At 40.3% G+C, this 16,334-nt stretch overlaps 2 protein-coding genes across 5 annotated transcripts in view; one reads left to right on the top strand and one right to left on the bottom strand.

Annotated features, from left to right (window-relative positions):
• znf385c (zinc finger protein 385C) overlaps positions 1 to 7,383 on the top strand; it is a 156,165-nt gene extending 148,782 nt beyond the window's left edge. For 2 of the 3 annotated variants that reach the window (XM_073495234.1, XM_073495236.1), the window contains 3 exons: positions 1,401 to 1,499; positions 2,059 to 2,148; positions 4,498 to 7,383. In XM_073495234.1, the coding sequence (XP_073351335.1) occupies positions 1,401 to 1,499; positions 2,059 to 2,148; positions 4,498 to 4,728 (420 nt within the window). In that variant the 3' untranslated portion in view covers positions 4,729 to 7,383. The remainder of the gene's footprint in view (positions 1 to 1,400; positions 1,500 to 2,058; positions 2,149 to 4,497) is intronic. The other variant, XM_073495235.1, reaches the window with a different exon arrangement.
• A 6,016-nt stretch (positions 7,384 to 13,399) lies between these two features.
• On the bottom strand, positions 13,400 to 16,311 carry nkiras2 (NFKB inhibitor interacting Ras-like 2). 2 transcript variants are annotated; one of them, XM_073493947.1, is made up of 4 exons: positions 16,272 to 16,311; positions 15,751 to 15,867; positions 15,027 to 15,268; positions 13,400 to 14,905 (listed from the first exon to the last, which is right to left on the bottom strand). In XM_073493947.1, the coding sequence occupies exons 2-4, from the start codon at positions 15,842 to 15,844 to the stop codon at positions 14,663 to 14,665; spliced, it is 579 nt and encodes a 192-aa protein (XP_073350048.1). In that variant the 5' UTR covers positions 15,845 to 15,867; positions 16,272 to 16,311; the 3' UTR covers positions 13,400 to 14,662. The 2 variants fall into 2 exon arrangements, with proteins under 2 accessions (XP_073350048.1, XP_073350049.1); XM_073493948.1 differs by lacking the exon at positions 16,272 to 16,311 and adding an exon at positions 16,232 to 16,247.
• Positions 16,312 to 16,334: the final 23 nt, after the last annotated feature.

Below are 16,334 nucleotides of genomic sequence, written 5' to 3'. Positions count from 1 at the left end.
TGCATTTATACGTACAGTTCACCTGTCTGCCATTGTAATAGAAAGATTTTGAGGTTTCCCAATTTTTAGAGAGTTGGTACAAATGAATGAATGTGGAGTTATTCTTCTCATGTCAGCGTGGACAACCCGACCAACCATGCTCAAATCCCACTGGCTCACAGAACATTGTATCAGACTGTGAGTAAAGTCAATAAATCAACCCGTATTAGGTGGATGGCTGGGATTGGCTCGATACAGGTCGGGTTGGATGGAAATCTATCTTGAAGTGGCGGAAACTTTTAGCCTCGTGAAATGCATCAGAACTTTGTGGTTGTGAAGTATCGGAGTAAGAGGACAAAATCACATTCTGGGTCTTCACTATCATTCTTGTGCTGTACGAAATGAAAGATGAGGAGGGAAGCAACCTAGTCCTAAGCGAGAGTGCTTCTAACAGCCTAGAATTTTCTTCAAAAAGGCCATAGAAGTACTGTCAACTCTGCAGAAATAAGCACTCCAGCCAAATCACATCAGCTAGCGGAGAAAATATTGCATATAATTACCTCACCTCCATAGGCAGATGATGTGGCCACAGAATGAATTAAAAAACAGAACTTCCTGCAAATAGTCGGTAATTACCTGGCACATCAAAAGGCTGATATTAGATACTGAACTGAGACCAGACTGACCTCTAATGTTACAATTATAAGAGCCATCACAAACGATGTATATTAAAATGCTAAATATGAATGATGAGTTATTCAAGAGACCATTTTAACATAACCTTGATGGAGGGATGGCTTAAATCAAAGCGGCAGTTTCATTTACAGCCACATGAATGAAGCCATTGAAAGCGGGCTGTGAGTGCAGGGCACATTTAAGCAGCAGCTATTTCTCCACATTAGACAGATATCATCCGATGCTGTAACTAACTGCCAAGCTCTTCAGTGAGCAGGCGTTTATTTACCACTCATAATTGCAAAGCTACTGTGTTTAATTTGCTGGCTACGTTGGCATCAAACCAGTTTGGGGAAGTAATTTCTCCCCTTTTTGATGTTCATTAAGTGCTACATCTGAGCGAAGGGATTGTCTTGGAAAAGGCGCCTATGGTGGAGTGGAATGTGGAAAAGATACGGGATATGCTGGCATGAGTGAGCACCCGGGCTGCTTTAGCTTTAAATGCATTCCACCAGGCTTATATAAACATCCCCTATCCCAGGAGGACATAAGCCTGTTAGTACTGCAGCCAGAGGAGGACAGAGTGTGGCTGCGGTGGGAAGTAATGTGATGTAATTTCTGTGCACTTCAGTCAAACTCAATATGTATCCATTATTAATTCAGCAGATAAAATTTTGAAGTTGTTCCGCTGTGGTACAACAGATGTTTGTTAGCCCGCTGATGGTATTTCTGCTCGTCTTCCGCAGCACATGAATAGCAGAAGGCACAAGGATAGGCTGGCCGGAAAACCACCCAAACCCAAATTTACCCCCCACAGCAAGAGCCAGCCAAGCTCCAGCTTAGCGGTAAGTCTCAGCGTAAAGACACGGACAAACAAAACACTGTCACGCAAATATGCGCGCATGCACGCACACTCGAGGAAGACAAACAGCACATAATTGCCTTTCTCTCACTGCAGATATGCTTGAACATGCCGTACACACACGTGCCAAAACCAGGAGTAAATTCAGCCTTGCTTGTAAGCTAATGCATTTTTAAACACCAGATTTAATTTATCTGCGTTTGAGTTAACTGATTTGACCCCGGCCCCGACAGACAAACGCACAGATCTCATTACACTGCGCTGAGGGGCTCCTGTGTCTTGGTGAGGCAGCATGCTAGTGTGCCTGTACTGTCATAGAGGTTAAGCACACTGTTGTACTCAGTGAGTCCCCTACCCCTGAGACAGGTCGAAAATAGTCCTGCTCGCTCCCCACTGACCAGCTCTGACAACAGCAGCCTGAATCAGCACTCCAGATTAATCACTTCTCTGCTCCTGTCATATACACACCTCCCCATCTCTCCTTCTCCCCTCACTCCTCCTCCTCCACCTCCTCCTCCTCTTCCTCCTCCTCCATCCTACAGAACGTGAGATGGAGTGGCTATGCAGGCGTGGCTGTGTCTGCCATGAAGAAAGCGTTCAGCCAGTACAATCTCACCTCCCTCTCCTCGCAGGTCAGTGGCAGGAGAGGCCGAGTCTGGGGTTGGATTGGAGGGCGAGGGCTTCAGATGGCTGAACTTTAGGCCTGGCCACGGGGCAGGGGACTGAGCAGAGATAATAAAGAAATCATTGATTTTTTATTTATTTTTTAAATTTTTTTCTTGTTGTTTTACATGAGGTGCTGCTCATTTTACACGCAGGTGGTGATGCCAAGAGAGTTGTGAAGTGGGAGGAGGTGTTTCAGGTGCTCCTGGTTTCTGGAGGAAAGAATCTGATGAATATTCTCATAGAAAACGTTTTGTGATTCACAGTTGAAGCACTTCTACATCTTTGATGGGCATGCAACTCTAACTGCTTTTTAAATAAACAGTCAAAGGTGCTAGTTTGGAGAAAAAGGGATTTCAAGGGACAAATCCAATCAAAGAGCTTAAAATTCTGCTATATATAAAAAATATTAAAACAACCAACAGCACAAATTCACTCTTGGATTCTTCTCTGTTTCAGTGCATGACACACACACCGCCTCCACCTCTCTGTTTCCACATTTCCTGTCTGCCTGTACCTCTCACTATCCAATGAAGGAAATGAAACATCTCTTTTTTTTCCTTCTTTCTTTTTTAATTAATGCGGCAACTAACAACATTTTCTTTTTAAATTGCTCTGATTTGTTCCTCTAACTGGCTTCTTCTCTGTAAGTTGCAGCTGGGGCTCATCAGTGTTGTAGTTTGTACATAAAGGAATGAAAATAAGTACTTTACTTAAGTACAATTTTGAGGTACTTGTACTTTACTGAAGTTGCTTCATACTTTTAAGAGGAAAATACTTACATTATTTATTTTATAGATTTTTTACTCTGCTACATTTATGTGATAACTTAAATTACTTTGGAGACTGCATGCTGTATCACAGCCAAAGTAGTGCATCTTTAAATTTTATTATTTTACTGGCAAAAGGATAAAAAAAAAAAAAAAAGAAATGAATTATTCTTTCCGTATAACTTTTGGGTACTTTTTAGAAACTGAGTTTTTAGAGGTGATGCACAAAACATGATTTTTCAGAAACAAACTTAATTAATTATTAGCTGAGAGTCATGACATAAACTCATAAATTATTCTGGAGGATCCCATGTTTCTTTGTTCAGTGATATTAAAGCTGCTAACTTCCTGTCTGTGTTGCTGTTAGCAATCCCCTCCATGAATGGGGGGAGGAGAGACGAATTACTGAGCAAACACTCTATAACAGTGATTACAGTTGGTATATAGAGCTATTTAACACTTATTTTTATTAAGAAAATAAAGCTCACAGCATCTTTAAGGAAGAGGACTAAAGAACAATTTTAAATAGGAACACAGAAAGGGAAAAAACACTTTGCTTCCACTTCACAACTCTCTGGACGGACATTAGCTTAGTCAGTCGATCCTTAGTTAGTTTGTAGAAATCTGTGGGAAATGTAATTTAAAATATTTTGAATCATCTACAGGAATATGTAGCATCTTGAGAAAACGTCTGATGCATGATTCTCCTCTTAGACCTCTTTGTCATAGAATTATTTTGTTTGTTAAAAGTTTCCTAAAAGAGAGGTCTTCACCTTTTCTGTATCAAACACTTGACCCCCTGCAGGCTTGAAAAACTTTGCTCATTTGCAGAAGACAGCAGCTGTAGTCGGTCTCAACAGTGAGATTGGATTAAAATGGCTGCCCTGAGCCTCAGCGAGATGAACATATTAAAACATTCATAAAAACTATTGCAACAAAGTCTCCTCTCACCAGTATGATTCAAACAATTGTTGCTTTGCTAAAAAAAAAAAAGCTTAATATGCTACAAGGGAGCAGTAGTGTGTGTATTTGCAAGTGCTGTATTCATCAACGTTAAAAACTATTACCACCATCGCTTCAGAGTCTATGACCTCTGCTGTTCTCTATGAAAGAGCAAAATAAATGTTTTTAAATCCAACTTTCAAGTCTACAAGGGAGAGTATTTGATAAAAAGGGGATTTTGGTTTCATTTCATACATTCAACATAGCAAATCGCATCTAATGTCCATGCATTTATTTCACGGTCACTGAGTTAAGTGTTTCAAAAAAAGATCGCAACCAACCTTTTAACATCCCAGAGCTTTAAAGTAAATGGCTGCCATTTAAGCCTTGTCTGATAAAGGGTGGGTCCATACTGCAGTTACTGCATCAACCTACTATGTGGATCTGATGAGTGTTCATGCAACAAACTATCATGAGATACAGTAAAAGTGAATTCCTCTATAATAATAGTGAATGAGTTCGGGAAGCATGTTTCCCAGTACAGGTGCTCTGCCTTCACTGTGTTCTTCTCTCACTTCTCACCGCTCCCCCTCCTGTCTTCTCCAGACCAAGCTGGCCTTGCAGAAGCAGCTGACCAAGAGCTTGACAACTGGCTTCCTGCCCAGCCCCCTCACCCCGCCAACCCTGTGCACAGTGGCAACTAATCCGCTGGCTCTGCGCCACCCAGTGGGCACCACCACCTTCATCCAGACCCCCTTCCTGGGCCCTGCACTGTTTCGGCCTGCTCCGGGGCCGCTGCGGGCCACACACACACCCATCATCTTCTCCCCCTACTAAAGACTTGACCCACTTCTCATTTGAGCTCCACCCGTGTCCCTTTACCAAACCCCAGGCCCTCCTCTAGTGTGACCCACATAACAAAGGCCACACGCAAACTATGCAGCCCGCCTGACTTACGATGGAAAGAGTGCACAAGTCCTGATGCTCAGGAGGCCGTTAGGCCTGAGAGCTGTTCCTATCATAAAGGCCAAGATCTCCCATCATGCCTTCTTTCTGCTCCTCTTATCATGACCTAAGGAGGAGGACAGGCCTCCAGACAGTGACTGGTGCACAGAGGCCACTTCTATAGCCATTTCATGGGTCAACGTGGTTTGGATTCTGATATTATTGTGTAATTTATTAGAGAACAAATATAGACAAGTCTAGATGTATGTTTAGTGTGGTTGCCACAAAATAAGGTCCCTTTACTTGATGCTCTTTTAAAAACGTTTTTAACTTATTGGTTTGGGGGTTTTATGAAAGGCGAGAAGATCATAGTTCATTAAAGCAGCTGAACCCGAGTCATCCTCCTGTATGACTGGACCAGCCAGTGTCAACAAGCTTAGAGGATCATCTAAGGCCAAATCCATCTCGGATATGGCAATTATCAAACAACTGTCTGTCTGTACGAATTAAAACATTTGAAGGATACATGTGGGTGGTATATGAAGCTCTAAATACATACTGATTGTCCATGTTTAAACCCCTATAGCACCATTTTGCACCTCCAGCCCTCTCCCAAACACAGTTTCCCCGAGCCCTAAACTCGTATAATCAACACATTTCTTTCTCTCTGAGTCAGAGCCACAGTCAGAGCCCTCCAGATTTCTTTTCCTCCCCTGTATCCCCAGGATTAAGCACTCATTAAGGTCCAGAAAAGGTCAGCTTGTCAACTTGACTTTGTTTCAATTTGCAAATCTGTCTTCGGAATGATTTTCTTTGCTCCAGTGCATCATTCACGCAAATGCAGCTCGAACATTATGTTCTCACCGAGCTAGCGGCATGAAATATTCTTACAGCTATGGATGCCATTATATCTTTCCCCTCTTTTTTCTTCCCCTTCCTCCTTCACCCCGCTGTCGTCAGCTCGCTGTTGCTCTCAATTTTACTTGCCGTTATCTCTGCATGAGATGATGATGAAGAAGAAGAGGGAACCCCCCCATAACACATGCGCACACAATCACACAAATAACGCCAACACGATGGATAACTTGAAGACGTGGTGGGATTCAGAGCTCAGTGGAAAGTTTGGATGACAGTGGGTGGGGAGGCTGCTCAGCCAGTACTTGATTGACATCCTTTTGCAGTGTCTGCACACAGCGTGGGAGGGAACAAAAGCACAGTGCCATGGCAACCACATTAAAAGCACCTTAAAACTGATTTACTTACAAAAGCAATGAAAATTGTGTTGATATTCACCTCTTTTTTTTTTTCTTTTTTTTTTGCTCTAGGTGTATGTTTTTACAATCCCATGTCAATTTCAGTGAGAATTCTGCTCGTAAAAAAAACAAACAAAAAAAACAATCAGGTGAGAACGATCATGTCTCACATTTAAAGCAATACATTCAGTATGTTTATGTTTATGATGTGTTTTCAGTGTGTCAATGGCTTTATCTATTCTATACTGTACACACGTGTAACAATGTATCATGTACTCCAACACAGCCAAGGGCCGACTCTGAGTTGTCAGCTCAGAGTCATATTGAAACGCGGGCTTGTCCTCATGGTGCTGCCCTTGATGCTCGACGCTCATGGTCAGTCTCCACATGTTGTGACTCTGGGCTGAGCCGTTTTTCCATTTATAGCTGCTCTTGCGCTGCGGAGAGGGGGCTTCAGCGCCGCGTGACATTGCTGTTTCGCTTTTTAGTGGAGCAGGAGAACTTTTGTACGACTTCCACTGAGCAAAACAACGTTATGTCAGAGATTTTAGGATTTAAATGTCACAAGTGCAACATCGACCGTCATATTGCTGTTCATGCCCGTGTGCTGTACCCACCCAGGATATCTACTGACACCCTCCCTCTGCCTACATGGACTGTCTCATAAGGACTTGGAGCGTTACACTTCATCCTTCCTTCGACAAAACAAATCATGTTCTCTTACATTACAGTCATGGAGCGAGTCCTATGCATTTCTCATTGTGCAATATGTATAGTTGTCTGTGATTCAGCAGTGCCATCTGTCGTGAAAACCCTGTAATTGCCATCCAGTGCTAGTGCTTCTACAAAGGATCATATGTACATTTCTGTTTAAGGACCCCCAAGTCTCTCTGGGTAAGCGAAGCCACCGGGTCTCCCCGCCATACCGATGTGATTCTCCCCAGTCGCACTACTCAGTGAACCAGCCAGCCTTTAATCTTCACTGTTTGTTCGTTTCTATCGCTCAGTGGGAACTCTGACCTAAAGAACTGAAACTTTCTTAAAATAACAAAATCTAGAGAAGGCAAATTATATGTAGAAACCATAGAGTAACTATAGAGATTTTATCAGAGTTGCTATTGTTATCTGTATCATAAAGAACTGCTATCATAGAAGAGAGTAGGTTATGTTATTGTAGGCTCTGTGCAGCATACAGGGGCAGGAGAAAATGCTTTTCTTTCTTTTCCTTCTTTGTTTATTTACGTGGTTTTACGACATGTTTTTTTAAAGTACAAGAGAAAATATTTCAAACAAACTCTTGTTTGAGTGAGCTTTTTTTTTTCCTCCTTGTTGACGGTGACTCAATTATTGATGTAATTCAAGGCCTTTTTTTAGACAATATCCTCTAAAGTCACATTAGACAGGCCTTCTCAGGGGTGACAGGTTGAGCAAATGCTAACATGACCATCCATTCAGGGTATCCCTCCATAGCTCTAGAGAGCAGGAAACACTGTACGCATGGATGGATTGAAAAAAATAAATCTTACAGTGCTGTACCATAGAGAGGACAAGTGATGGATTTTGGAAAATAAAGCTTTTAGAACTTGTAAAAAGAAAATGTTTTTAGTGACTATGAGAATGTGTGTGCGTGTGTGTGTGTGTGTGTGTGTGTGTGTGTGTGTGTGTGTGTTTCCTGCGTCAGAAGAAGAAGGCAGCGCTTCAATTGAGACTGGTATTTGAACAATAACAATATGTGTGTGGGTGTGTTAAAAAAAAGACTCAGGCAGATGATTGCTAATGAATAAACAGTGACAAGATGAATGCTCAGATTTGCAAAGATGCTCCAAACTGTGCTCTGATTGAATTATGTTTGCCACAGAGGAAAAAAGAAAACGCCATCATTTCAAAACTACTCATTATTAATCAGATAATCAAAACTGAGTCAGGAAATAGCCACATAAAAACAAAAAAGATCCTGGTTTTGCAGGTGCAGACTGGCTTCCCTGAAAAGTCTGCAACACCCTCATGGCATCTGTTCATGTGGCAACCCGCAGCTACTCATTTTCTAGCCATTTTTAGGAAACAACTTGCGACAGCAGGACTGGTGTTTAGCCAAGATACAACGGTGAAAGCTAATGGAAACAAGTTAAAGCCACTGGGTCCGAGCTCTGTCGCATCTGTGGTACACAGAGAAGTGGTAGAATAATACATCCGAGTGGCTGATGTGGTTTAATCTCCTTTATCTGCAGATGTTTCTTCACAGATGGCTGTTTGGATTGGCTCAAAAAGATTTGGTATTGAATAATGAATTTTCCTCAATTGTGCAACATGTGCTCATGACACAGCGTTGCTTGTCTCTGCTGTGTCGAGTCATCCCTACAGCCAACCAAGAGTAGCCTCCTCATATGTGATCATCTGTGACTTGGTGCTTTCATTTGTTTAGCTCAGTTAGTATTAATTTTCTAGATTTTTTGTGTATTTGAAGGAGAGCCCTTGGATTATTTATCGATGTCCTCTACACCTCAGGCCGCCACACCAGCCCTTCCTTTGTGGAAACGGCAGATAAGCACAGTAATCAAGTCCAGCTCCTCCTGTGGTGCCAATCAAAGCAAAGCCATTGGATCCCCAGCACTTACAAAGCCGGTTTATAGCAGAAGGACAGGATGACCTTGCTAAGCAGCAGTGACACTGGTGTATCCGCTGTATTGATCCAGTATCTTATCTGGCTGCTCTCCATGGAGGACGTGATACCCTTATCTCCCGTGGCGCTGGTCAGCCACTGCTCCTGAACTCGAGAGTCATCCCTTATAAACATAGCTTCAGTGTGTGTGTGTGTGTGTGTGTGTGTGTGTGTGTGTGTGTGTGTGTGTGAAAGCAACTGGATGGTTGTAAAAGATTTATAAGATGGAGAAGAAAATACACCACATAGACCTGGATATTTTTTGCAGAGCCTGTTGGGTATTTCATATATGTTAGAAAGTTATATCTTCACAAATAGGAATTACATATGTATTGTTAACATGTGTGGCTGCAGCATATATCATGTCAAAAATAAAAAATTCAACATAAAGACATTTTTCAAATATGTACATATACAAATTTTAATAAGGGAATGTCATATATGTTATATACCTCCATATATCCAAGGTATTTAATAATCACATATTGCCTTATAGGTAACATAAATGGCAGCAGCACTCTTGATTTATGGGCATATATGATATATATTACATTTCCATATGGGGTTAAAGTAATTATGTTTAGGATCATGAATGTACAATTAACTGCACAACTGTGTACAGTAATTATCAGGTAAGTATTAACAGTCATACTTTATTTTAGGGGGCATTAATAAGACGTAATAAACTGACCTTTATACCAAACTAGAAATAATACGCTAATCAGACACTATACACCCAGAAACCACTTATAATGACCCAGAATACACTCTACTTAGACTGTATTATACCGAAATATACTCTAATTGGAAACCAAATAGAAGATCTCAATACAGGAGTTCACTATAATGCTGTGATTTAGGTGTATGTTTTATAATTAAGGTATAACTGGTCTGTTTACTGTCTAATAAAGAACATATTATTTCTAGCTTTTCTCCAGTTTGATACAAAGGACGGCTTACTACGTCTGATTACTGTACTCGTACTGTTTTAACTTCTATAGTTATTATTTTGTACATAACAGTAATTTATCTCAAATGTATAACAGACGATAATGAACTTGTGGGTTAGGTAATTTCAAAATGTGAACCGGGTAAAGAGGCTGTAACTGCGAGTACGAGTGTTTAATTATTATCTGCTGTTGACTTTAGCTTCATTTTCCAGCATTACATATTGGATACATGGTAATCTCTAATTAGTGTGTTTAAACATACAGTGCCTGATCATAAATAGTGCCTATGTGTGTTTATTACCGATATTACAGAGGAATACTGATATCTTTTATTTTGGAAAACCAAAACATTAATGAATTATGAAATCTATTGTGTTATTTAATAGAGGTCACTACAGGTCAGCCCATTTTTTGTGTTCATTTATTGCACAAATTCAGTTTTATTGCAAACATGGATAGATTTTAACATTTCTATGCTTACTTCTCATTATTCTTTGGTACCCACAGCTGATAATTAAACTCTTACAGCAGAATTATAGAGGGAAAAAGTACTGTACCGTTGCTAAGACATTTACAATCACAGTACTCATTATACTGATTACTGTACTGTAAAATACAGAGCCATTAATATCGCTAGTGATGCATTTGAGGTTAAAAGAGCCAGAGAAAGAAGAGATGAGGAGACAGAGGGTTGAGTTAGTCAAGCAGTGGAATAAATCAATTTATTTTTCAGCTTCCACAGCATCTTCATTTGCTTTTTTATTGAGCCTAAATTGTCCTTTTATTGACTGTTGGGAGACATTGTGTCAACATGTCCCACTGGATAGCATCAAAGGTGTCACACCCTTTCATACACCCACACTGGATGCAAAAACTATAAGCAATAACTAAGATCCGATTTTTGCACGGTTCAAATTGCCTTCAGCGCGACTTATCCCAGATTAAATCACCCTGTGCCTCCAGGACAAATGATCTGTCTCAGAGGCTCGTGGGAAGCCAGTGTGACAACTAGCATTTGACATAACTGATGGCTTAAGAGCAGCTGATATTTCCAGCCCACAGAGAGTGCCATTTAGACTGTGTGTGCTCACTGCTGTGTGGAATTGTTCTGTTAATCTGATGCTTCATGATGGCAACTGTGAAAAGAGGAGCAGCTTCCAGGGCTGAAGTCTATTTTCTCTTCACAAAACAAAAAAACAAAAACAAGAGGAGGACACAATGTTATCTACTTTATGAGTCCTCTGGGAGAGCTGGATGCTCAGCTGCAGTTGTGAGACGCACTGTCATGCAACGGTGAAGAGTCTTACTGGTAGCAACACAAGGGCATCACCTTGTTAGCCTGTGACTGTGACTAGCAAGTGTGAATTTCTCTTTTGTGGTCAGCCTAGTCTGAAGGAAGAGGAAGGTTCATAAATCACACAGGCGAGTGACAAATCGATGCCTCACTCTTGCACGCCCGTAGTGTGTATTTCACATTTTGTGTTGTGGATCTAATGTGGGTCACTGCAGAAACGGAGCCATTACACAGAAAGACTTTGACAACTTACAGGAGCCTCTCTCTGTCAGAACTTGGAGAGATAAAATGAACTCCACTGTGTGCATATAGTCCAAATGTGTGATACAATAACTGGGTAACATCAGCGCGGTGGCTCAGTTCTAGTCATTAAAAAGAACAAGATTGAAATGAGATGGTACATGATAGCACCCCGTGGGGAAACTAAGGTGAGTGTAATATCATTTCATAAATGTTCCACTTGAGGTTTTCTCATTATCTTGCATTAACCTCTCCAGTCAACACGCCCGTATGGAACTAGCATATAATTTCCTCTGCAGAAACATCTCTGACCTTGTCTGACTGCCACTCTTTTTACTCCCAAACTGGTTTATAGGAAGCCATTGCACAAATTTGACTTTTTTGACGGATACAGAATGCCAAACTAATTGATGTTCTAGTAACTCCTTTTTTTAAAAAAAACCCTGAACAACAAAACTGCCTCGGCTTTACAGAACTCCACTGATGTTTTGGTGTCAGTTTAGGAGTGTAAAAAAGCATTTAATCAGTCGTCAGCATATATTGTACCCCAGCATTTCCAACAATCAGTGTTTCAACACAGTGGGGGATTATTTCTCCTGAAAGTGTTCGTCATGAATATTTCACTTTCATTTGTTCCATATTTAAACTCATGAAGGCAGTTTATTGCATGACAGTTGACAATTTTGTATGCAGCTTGATCTAAATGTCCGTATGATTTGAGTTTTAATCTTGAATGAATCATTTTGTTTCAGTGGATTTTCTTTAAAAGACTGAATTTATTAAAATAAATGATTTGCCTTTTTGTGGCTTTATTGGATAGTGGAGCTTAGAGAGGAGGCTGACATGCAGCAAAGGGCCACAGGTCACATTTGAACCCTGGGCCGCTGCGGCGAGGACACAGCCTCTGTAAAGGGGGTGCACGCTCCACCAACTGAGCCATCGGCTGCGCCAAAAGCCTGAATTTACAACCTACAAACTAAGTGCTAGATATCATCAAACCCTCTCAAAGGAACAAGAGTGTGTTCATTCAGTGTATATTACAAATGCATTGATTTTTCTCAGCTAGCGGTATCATGAGGTGTCAGTGTCGAAGGTTATTACATTGTGGCAATAATAGTGATTATTATCATCCTCCAGATGTATCAAAAAGGATATTCAACAGCATATTACTTATGTTGTAATGTACACTTATCAGATACTATGAATCCCTGCATCTTGAACTACAGTACAATACACACCTTTGCCATAAATAATACCTTTGTGAATGTTTTGTCCACTTCTATTTACATACTTGCTTCTTGCTAGTGAACAGAATACTGAAACACTGCTCTTTATGTTTTATTATGAAGGGTTTTAACAGAAGTATTGTGTGGTATAGTGTCTGAATTGACTATCTAGTGTCAGTGTTAATGTAACAAAAAGCTCATCACAGGGTGATTATTACAAATGACAGCAGTGATATCAGTATTTATAATAACTGTATTAATAAAGAGCTGTTTTAACAACACTTTTCTCATGTAGACCTCAGTCTACTCAGCTACAGATGTCCATTCCAGCATCAAGAGAGACATGATCGCAAAGTACGAGATATAATAAGTAAATAAATATTTTTTTAATGTCTGGACAGTTTTTAAATAGATTATTTTATCATTCATTCTGTCTCTCTTATAGGCCCTCATAGACCAACAGGCACATTTATTACTGACAGTAGATGCAACAAATTATCAAATCAGTGCACCGCTTTAAAGATTGTTGGCACCACAGATTAGTAGCAGTATAAAGCAGAGATCCCAGAGTAAATGACTGGTATATACAATGATACTTCCCATAAAACGAAAATATATGTGAACATACAACTTGTTTTACTAGGAGATCAGAGACATCTGCTGGCCATGAATCATACTGCAGTGTAAGTTTACTAAAAATGAGTGATTGTGCTTGTGGTTGAGTTTATTTGAAGCTTTTCAACTGGGTCTAAGCTTTTCTGTCACTAAACTCCCATGTTTCTCACCCTTCACATGTGAGAAGGTCAGAAGTCACAGAGACAATAGACCAAATTCCTCCTCACTAGGTCACAACTATGAGGGATGTGCTTTTTTGCTGTCTGAAAAAATTTCAAATGCACAATAATTTGTACACTGAAATAAAAGATCACCAAAAATTCTGGTTAGGCACAGAAAAAAATCATTTAATTTGTTTACAAAACATGCAAACAAATATCAAGTGAATGCATTTAATGGATATTAATACATAAAAGCTTGATATCACAAAAAAAGTTGCACATATCATACATAGTGTTGATAGAACAGGCACAAACATGAATATTCAAGACAATATCAACACATGCTCTCTTTTCAATTAAAGAAACATCAAAAGCTGCTCATATTCTGACTCATGTTGCACCCTGAAAAACAGTTCAATGGTCATACTTTAGGGTTTTATTTTACAGCTCAGTAAAACATATACCAGCTTCAACTTCAGCAGTAACTAACTGATCATATGATGAGTCGTGATCAACATTTTACAATGTAGAGTGCTTTAAGTCATGTGTCGCAACCAGAAAAAAAGTAGCACCTGAGCCTGCAGAAACTGCTTTTATCTTTTATCTCATATTTTAATTGCTAAAGGCAATATGTGATAAGGAATGTCAATCATTCACTCTACAACATCCAACACTGAGTCTCAGCAAAGAAGATATGTAGTGTAACGAATCTCCAGATCAACAAACAGAAATGTAACTGACATCATCAATAATGTATCAATAAAATCCCTTCACCTATCATATCTAGTAAAACATTTGGAATTCAGCATTTGTGTGACGAAGTAGTTAGCTAAAACGAGTGCCTGCTGCAATTCATGATTCAGTCTGTGTATATACATGTAGCGTACATGTAAATAAAATAGTAGCCAGTGCACGCAAGTGCTAGGTCCTAATTCATCTATGCAGGGAGCGCCATGAGTCTAAAAAGTTTTCAAACTGAGATCAAAATGTTGATTGTCAGTAGTTAAAAAACTACATTATGTAGGTCCAAATATGACTGCTGATGTCAACAGTGGTAACTGCGAAGAATGTGGAGGAAGAGTTTGGTCATAATCCAACCTAATAAAATGGGGAATGACGAACAAAAATCCCTGGCTTTTAATTTCTGAGCTAATGTGGCAAAAATCAGCATTTTACTCATTTATAAGAAAAGTAGTATTTCACCAAAACATCAAATATAGATGCCAATATGAACAGTTCTCACTGTATATAAATATCCATACAATCATTCTGCCTTTTCTCTCATCATCACTCCTCCACATTCTCAAATCAGCTCTTACTGCCTCAATCCTTCATATCAAAATTGATCTTTAGCAAAACTAAGCTCCCTTTAACACACCTCTTCTCCCTTTTTCCTCCCTCTTGAACATAAATACAGTGTCTGTTCATTCAGCTATCTGTAGACCCACTGCCCTTATTCTTATTGCGACTGAGAGGGAAAGTGGACTTGCTCTGTGGCTGGGTCATTTTGCTGGCCAGGTAGACAAAGGGCTCAATCAGCGTGCGCCGGTCCACCACCGACACCTCCCACAGACGCACCTTTTCATTCTTCGCCCAGTTCTGGGCCAGGTTAGAATCAACTCTTCTCTCATCTTGCTTGTCCAGCTTGTTACCGAGCACAACAATGGTCACCTGTGGAATCGGGATAATCAAGTTCGCTCAACACCAATGTAAGGAAACAACAACAAACCGTATATAAGCAGCCCCAAATGAGCCTTCACACATATACATTGTAAATTGATTCAGTCCTCACCTCTTTCTTGTCTCTGTGGCGGTCGATGTCCTTCTTGAGGGCCTCCATCCGCTTGAAAGACTCTTTACTGTCAATGCTGTAGACAAGTACAAAGCCATCGGCAAAAGTGTAGTAATGTCGAGGAAACTCCATCCCATCACGGAGTCCGCGGGTGTCATAGAAGCGGACCTGCTCTCTTGTGCCACGGTCAGTTTCTATGGATCCAATGTAGATGTCCTCCAAGGTCTCCATGGGTTCTGAGCCTAACAGTGGGAAAACAAAGACAAGCACATACAGAGTGATACTGCACACGTATAAGACAACTGTTTGTCTTGATTGTTTTAAACTGGAATGTACTAAGATCTGTATTAATCTACACAAAATTAAAAGACCCAGTCATGGTTTTTATTCTAGGGTCCTATCACAAAGCTCTATATCACTCATTGTGTTATTTGTGCTAGCAGGTCCTCATTGTAAGTCCTGGCTGCTCCTATAAGTGCCTCACTGAAAGCAGAGCAGTATTTAGTGTTTGCAGGAGCTTTTACAAATGTCCATCAGACTAAACATCTGAATATGTAATGTCAGTAATTACACAGAGAATAACCAACCTTTAACACTATACTGGCAATGCATGTAGTGAAGTGTGTTAAAAACGCAAGGAGCTCATTAGCTCAAAACATTGAATCATGTTTTATAACGCTTCATTTAGTAATACATACACATTATTACTGTAAACACAACATACCTGCGACATGATTGGCATACAGTAGTTGCTCCAATACCGCCGTTTTCCCAACTGCAGCCTGGCCACACACAACCACTTTACAGCTTTTGCCCATGACTCACTCTCAGGTCAGAAAATCTGTTTTTCGGAGAAAACATACACAGATGGAAAACTGTCGAATCAGGCTTTATTAACGACACGTTACAGTGTAAATACACAGCATCGCAATGTGCTGCGCATTTCAGTAGCAAGGTTGCTAAAATTAGATCCGAGTCTGTTATTGACAACTGCTGTTTTAGAGCGAAATACAGCTAGATAGCATACATAGGAAATGTCTTTCTGACACAGTATATTGCAGTGACAACTATGCTAACGTCAGGAACTAGCTTAGCATTAGCTTTCGGTGAGCTACAGAGCTACGATATTACGTAACAAGTAGCGAATGTCATCTGAAAGTGACTGACACGGCTAAAAGTTGTGTCGTGACGCCGACATTGTCTACCTGTGGAGAGATATATGTGAACTATGAGGATATTTTTTACCTGTAAGCAAACAGCTCTTCTTACCTAATGGGCTACTTCCTGTTTACACTGTACGTAACTTCT

Source organism: Pagrus major, chromosome 23, assembly GCF_040436345.1.
Source record: "Pagrus major chromosome 23, Pma_NU_1.0".
NCBI lineage: Eukaryota > Metazoa > Chordata > Actinopteri > Spariformes > Sparidae > Pagrus > Pagrus major.
Note: the sequence above shows the minus strand (reverse complement) of the source record. Positions and strands in the feature narration are given on the sequence as shown.